Below are 1,681 nucleotides of genomic sequence, written 5' to 3'. Positions count from 1 at the left end.
GTGGGCTCCGCCGGAGCCCCCGCCTTTGGGGGCTCCCTGGGGCTGGGGGGCCTCTACGGCGCCGGGGCCACCCAGGGCTCGGGGGGCCTCTGCACCTTTGGCAGAGCTCCCGCCTGCAGCCCTTGTGTCCTGCCCCGCTCCTCCAGGAGGATCTGGGGCACCTGCGGGCCCTGCTAAAGCCTCACCCAACAGCCAGGGAGCCCTTTGGGTGCTTCAGCATTGAGCCTTCTGTCTTTTCTCCTCTCCTTGCCCTCTCCTCATGAATCCTCCCCCATTTGTTTCCCAATGAGAGCCTCCCTGCCCTTGCAATAAAATAATCGTGCATCCAACATCTGCCTCTCTGTTTTCCTGTTATTACTCAGAAAGGGGGGGCACAGTTTCCTTGACCTGCACATGGCCCTGACCCGACTGGCTTGGGCAGTGTCTCCTCCCCATCAGAGCCAGGCAGAGTTGCCTTTGCACAGACTCCACAACCCTGGCAGCTCTCACCACACATGGTGTTGCAACTGAGTTCCAAGGACCATTCCTGTAGGCAGGAACATCATGGTCTGCAGGGTCTTTACCTTTTCTTCTTGTCCTTCTGTGATAGTTTTAATCTAGGCCTTCCTGGCAACCAGCTCGTAGCCAAGGAAGTGGCGATTTTCCCAGTATTCCATAAGATTTTTTTGTAAACCAGGGTATAAATCAGAAGGGAGAGAAGCCTCTTCCCTCTTCTCTTCTGGTGGATCTCCAGGTGCAGGTTCTCTGCCGTCAGTTCTGCCCGTGTGCAGGAGTGAGGCCTAGTGAGGCCTTGTAGGCCTTGGGAGGCTCAGGGTACCTAACGGTGTTTGGTGCCATTCTGCTATCTCAGGGAGAGTTGTAAGATTTCCTTTGATTAGTCCCTTATTAAGTTGTTCCCGGGTTTCAATTGTGCATATCAATTTTAGTTTCCTTTTTCTCCCTTTTTCCCTTTTCCCTGTCCCTTTTAGGGGGTGTTTGGGGGCCCTTTGCTATATACTTTGTATTTTAATAGTAAATAACTGTGATATATGTAAAAATATATATTTTGCTATAATTATTTGGCTTTGGGATTCATCAGTTTATATAGTTATTTTTTTCCTTTCCCCTGAGCAAAGAGGGGAGAGGGAGGTTCTCGTTGTGGGTTTGGGCATCTTGCTGGGAACCAGTTCTAAACTGTCACACCTTCTTATCCTTTTCAGTCTTCTTTCCTTGCTCTCTTTCTACTCCCTCCCCTTTACCTGTCCTTCTGAGTAACAACAGGAAAACAGAGAGGCAGATGTTGGATGCAAAGTCATTTTATTGCAAGGTCAGGGAGGCTCTCATTGACAAAGGACTGGGGGAGGATTCATGAGGAGAGGGGAAGGAGAAAAGACAGAAGGCTCAATGCTGAAGCACCCAAAGGGCTCCCTGGCTGTTGGGTGAGGCTTTAGCAGGGCCCGCAGGTGTCCCAGATCCTCCTGGAGGAGCGGGGCAGGACACAAGGGCTGCAGGTGGGAGCTCTGCCAAAGGTGCAGAGGCCCCCCGAGCCCTGGGTGGCCCCGGCGCCGTAGAGGCCCCCCAGCCCCAGGGAGCCCCCAAAGGCGGGGGCTCCGGCGGAGCCCACCACGGCTTGCTGGGGGAAGGAGCTGAGGATGGGGCCGGGGAAGGTGACCACCACGGGGGGCGGCTGGATGAAGGCCGT

At 54.3% G+C, this 1,681-nt stretch overlaps 2 protein-coding genes across 2 annotated transcripts in view; one reads left to right on the top strand and one right to left on the bottom strand.

The window, feature by feature from the left end:
* LOC114072780 (scale keratin-like) overlaps positions 1-177 on the top strand; it is a gene marked incomplete at its 5' end in the record, with an annotated part of 8,964 nt that extends 8,787 nt beyond the window's left edge. The window contains one exon of the mRNA XM_027910628.1: positions 1-177. This exon is cut by the window's left edge and continues 4 nt beyond it. Within this exon, the coding sequence (XP_027766429.1) occupies positions 1-177 (177 nt within the window).
* A 1,249-nt stretch (positions 178-1,426) lies between these two features.
* Positions 1,427-1,681, bottom strand: part of LOC114072779 (scale keratin-like) — a 7,475-nt gene continuing 7,220 nt past the window's right edge. The window contains exon 2 of the mRNA XM_027910627.1: positions 1,427-1,612. Coding sequence (XP_027766428.1) covers positions 1,427-1,612 — 186 coding nt within the window. The remainder of the gene's footprint in view (positions 1,613-1,681) is intronic.

The sequence above is a fragment of the Empidonax traillii genome, unplaced genomic scaffold (genome assembly GCF_003031625.1).
Source record: "Empidonax traillii isolate 1590-97213 ecotype Southwest subspecies unplaced genomic scaffold, ASM303162v1 scaffold3959:size20512, whole genome shotgun sequence".
Classification (NCBI taxonomy): Eukaryota; Metazoa; Chordata; class Aves; order Passeriformes; family Tyrannidae; genus Empidonax; species Empidonax traillii.
This window is presented reverse-complemented; position numbering and strand designations above follow the sequence as displayed.